This window comes from Enhydra lutris, unplaced genomic scaffold (genome assembly GCF_002288905.1).
Source record: "Enhydra lutris kenyoni isolate GAN:26980312 unplaced genomic scaffold, ASM228890v2 scaffoldscaffold70, whole genome shotgun sequence".
In the NCBI taxonomy this organism is placed as follows: Eukaryota; Metazoa; Chordata; class Mammalia; order Carnivora; family Mustelidae; genus Enhydra; species Enhydra lutris.
Genome location: NW_019154154.1, coordinates 2,275,958 through 2,279,420, shown reverse-complemented (window position 1 = coordinate 2,279,420; position 3,463 = coordinate 2,275,958). Strand labels below are relative to the sequence as shown.

The 3,463-nt window shown below is 48.2% G+C and overlaps 1 protein-coding gene across 1 annotated transcript; it reads right to left on the bottom strand.

Moving 5' to 3' along the window:
• Positions 1-295: 295 nt before the first annotated feature.
• Positions 296-2,609, bottom strand: LOC111159873 (leucine rich repeat and Ig domain containing 2). Its single transcript, XM_022522526.1, has one exon. It carries the CDS (start codon positions 2,607-2,609, stop codon positions 789-791), a length of 1,821 nt encoding a protein of 606 aa, XP_022378234.1. The 3' UTR covers positions 296-788.
• Positions 2,610-3,463: the final 854 nt, after the last annotated feature.

Below are 3,463 nucleotides of genomic sequence, written 5' to 3'. Positions count from 1 at the left end.
ACAAGTATAAAAAATATTCCATTCTGTATCAAAACTAGGCACATGCCTTTATTTATAGTAACAGAAGTTAACAGAGTTGAGCAGTTTTGCCTTGGGCCCTATTTCTTGGCATCCTATATCAGACAAACGCATGGTCCCACAACTCTCCGCCCATAACTCCAGGGATCTAGTCTCGGGGTCATCTCTATGGAAAGGAAGGTGAAATCACACTTGGATCTATAGTGGTGAGTAACTAAAAGCACAACCTCTCATTCATATTGCTTTAAAACATATACAGCATATATGTTTCAAAAAAAAAAGAGTAAAGAATATATTGATTTCATTGTGGTGCTGAACCAACAATATGGTATGATGCAAGGCTTTAACAAATGAGAATCATAGATACAAATTTTTCCGTAGAGTATGTTTTTGACAAATGTGTCTTTTTAATATGTAAATCCTACATTGTAGGTTGTTCCTTGTTTTTTTCTTTTGTTTTTGCCATGGTAGAAAATGTGGAGTAACTGTCCATGAGCATGAGCCAAAGGTTCAGGTTCATTACTGAGATCCCCAGAATGCCGATATTTGCAATGCAAACAATTAGTATCCCACTGTGAAGGGCTCCGACACGGGTCTGCCTGCCTCCCTCTAGGTGGAGAGTCTCCATGAGAAGTCCTCCTGCTCCCATGGACCCTGCTTTGCTCCAGGGCAGCTGCAGGAGGCCACCTTCTAACCTAGTCATTAATTGTGCCAGCTGTCTCACTGGTGACCAACACCGGCCCAGAAACAACAGCGTGAGTGCTAGACCCTCAGATCATTTTCATGTTGAACCTTCTGGGTCCAGCCACCTCCCCTTCCACAACAGCACCATTGTTTTTTCGGGGCACATACTCGAGGTCAATGCTGTTTTTATGCTTGCCTTTCCCTCGGCTCCACACAAAAAGGAGGAGAAAACAAAATAAAACCACTCCCAGGAATGTGAAACAGCCCATGGCCGTAGACACCAGTATTGTTTTGAGGTCCAGGGAGAAAGTGTTGGCATTGGTGCCGTTGGACATGGTGTCGTTGGAGTCTGTCATGTACATAGGGGTCCTGTTGGCATAAAGGAAGCGGTCTGAGGTGAAGCCTTTCACCGTTAAAGAGGCCGTATAGGTGTCGTTCCCCGCCGCGTTGCTGGCGATGCAAACGTACATCCCGCTGTCTTGATCCTGGGCAAAGCGGATTTCCAAGGTGCCGTCGCCCAACACGGTGGCTCTTCCGTTGGACTTGGCAGTGATAAAACGCCTCCGCGGCGTCACCCAGGAAATGACAGGCTGAGGGTCTCCGTCCGCGCTGCACTCGAGTTGGACCGTCTGCCCTTCGTCCACTAGCAGATGCTGCAGCTTCTTTTCACGGATTTTGGGTTTTTTGCAGGTAAAGTAAAAAGAAAGGGCAGTGCTGTGGAAATCCTTGAACGATCTCTCGCGGATGGTGTCGGGGCCGGCACACATGGGCTGCTGGCCGCCGAACTGCAGCGTGGGGTGCCGCTGCAGGATCCACAGGAGACGGCAGTCGCAGGCCAGAGGGTTGTTGTTGATGCTCAGGACCTCCAAAGCCCTAGGGGAGGAGAAGACGTTCTCTTCCAAAGTCTCCAGTAGATTCTGAGACACATTGAGCACACGGAGGAAGCGGAGCCCTTGGAAGGAGTGAGGCTCAATGGTGCGGAGCTGGGCGCCCACTATGTGAAGCTCCTGAAGGCGGATCAGGTCCGAGAACATGCCGGCTTCGATGGCGCTGATGGGATTGTAGGAGAGGTTGAGGTGGGTCAGATACACCAGGTGTTTAAAGGCGAGGAAGGGGACTGTGGACAGGTTGGTGTTGGTGATGGAGAGGGATGTGAGGTTGAGACCATAGAGGCTATTGGCAGGCATCATATCCAATAATGGCCAATAGTCGATCTCCAGATGTTTCAGGTGGAACAGTCGTTTAAAGGCATACACGGGCATAGTGTTGATATTGAGATGCTTCAGATGCAGGCTAATGAGGCTGCGGAGGTGGGAAAGGGCTTCTGTTGGTACTGCCGTGAGGTTGCATTTCTCCAGGGTGAGCTGTTCCAAGCTAAGCAGTCCGCTGAAAGCCCTGTGTGATATATAGACCAAATCGTTGTCCCCCACCTCTAGAGACTTCAGGTTGTGCAGGTCCTGGAACATGTAGTCCAGTAAAATGACAATCTTATTCTCACTAATGTCCAGCTTGGTGAGGTTGGATAGCCCCGTGAAGACCCCTAAGGGGACCAGTTTCAGGCGGTTACCTTTGAGGCGGAGGGAACGAAGGTTAAAGAGATTGTTAAAAGCTCCGGGCTCCACATTGGCGATGATGTTGTCACTCAAATCTATCTCCTCCAGCAGAGGATAGGATATGAACTCTTCAGGGTTGACACTCTTCAGCCTGTTCTTGCTGAGGTCCAAGATTTTGGTCTCAATGGGTATGCCCTCGGGGATGGCGATCAGCCGCCTTCTGTGGCAGCTTACGGATTTGTTCTGGGCAGAGCACTCACAGCGAGCAGGGCAGCCAATGGTGGATCCCATGAAGAGTAACACCACAGCCAGACCCAGGAATGGCTGCCAACATGATATGGCCGTGTGAAGCATGACTCCACCTCTTAGTCTACACCTTGGTCACGGGCCTGCAGGAGAAGGCAGGAAGAGAAGTTGAGTTAGGATATGGATAGGTAGGGGTGCCTGGGTGGCTCAGTCATTAAGTGTCTGTCTGCCTTCGGCTCATGTCATGGTCCCAGGATCGTGGGATCAAACCCTGCATCCTACTCCCTGCTCGGCGGGAAGCCTGCTTCTCCCTCTCCTACTCCCCCTGCTTGTGTTCCCTCTCATGCTTTGTCTCTCTCTGTCAAATAAGTAAAATATTAAAAAAAAAAAAAAAGGGACATCAGTAAGACAGCAAGTGCCACAGAAATGACCATGGATTGGGAATCACACCGATCTGGGATTACACCCGAGAGCTGCCCTTATTAGCCACATGGGGTAAGTTGTGCCTCCCTTTATGTTGTTTTTCTTGGCTGTAAAAGGAGGATGGCAGTAATAGCATCCCAGAATTAGGATGATGTCAATATTTAACAATTATAAAGAGACTACTACACTGCCTGGCACAGAGCGTGAGGCACAACAACACACCTTTCACAAAAGGCTCTATTTTGAAGTCACACTCAAGCAAAAGAGGTCAGTGGCTAAGAGGAAACATTCAGTTTGAATCAGTGTCCACATCTCTAATGCTGGGATATCATCCTCTGCTCAAAATGAAGCTAAGAGAAGCTTCATTTGATATCAGGCTCTTAGGTTCAAAGTACAAACAAAGTTACATTGAATACAAGAGGCTGAGGCTTCATTTCCTTCATGTATAAGCTTTCTACTAAAAACTGCCAGTTAGAAGGTATACATCCTTCAGAATTCGGTTAAGTCTTCATTTATGCCTTCATAAATTTTCTCATTAA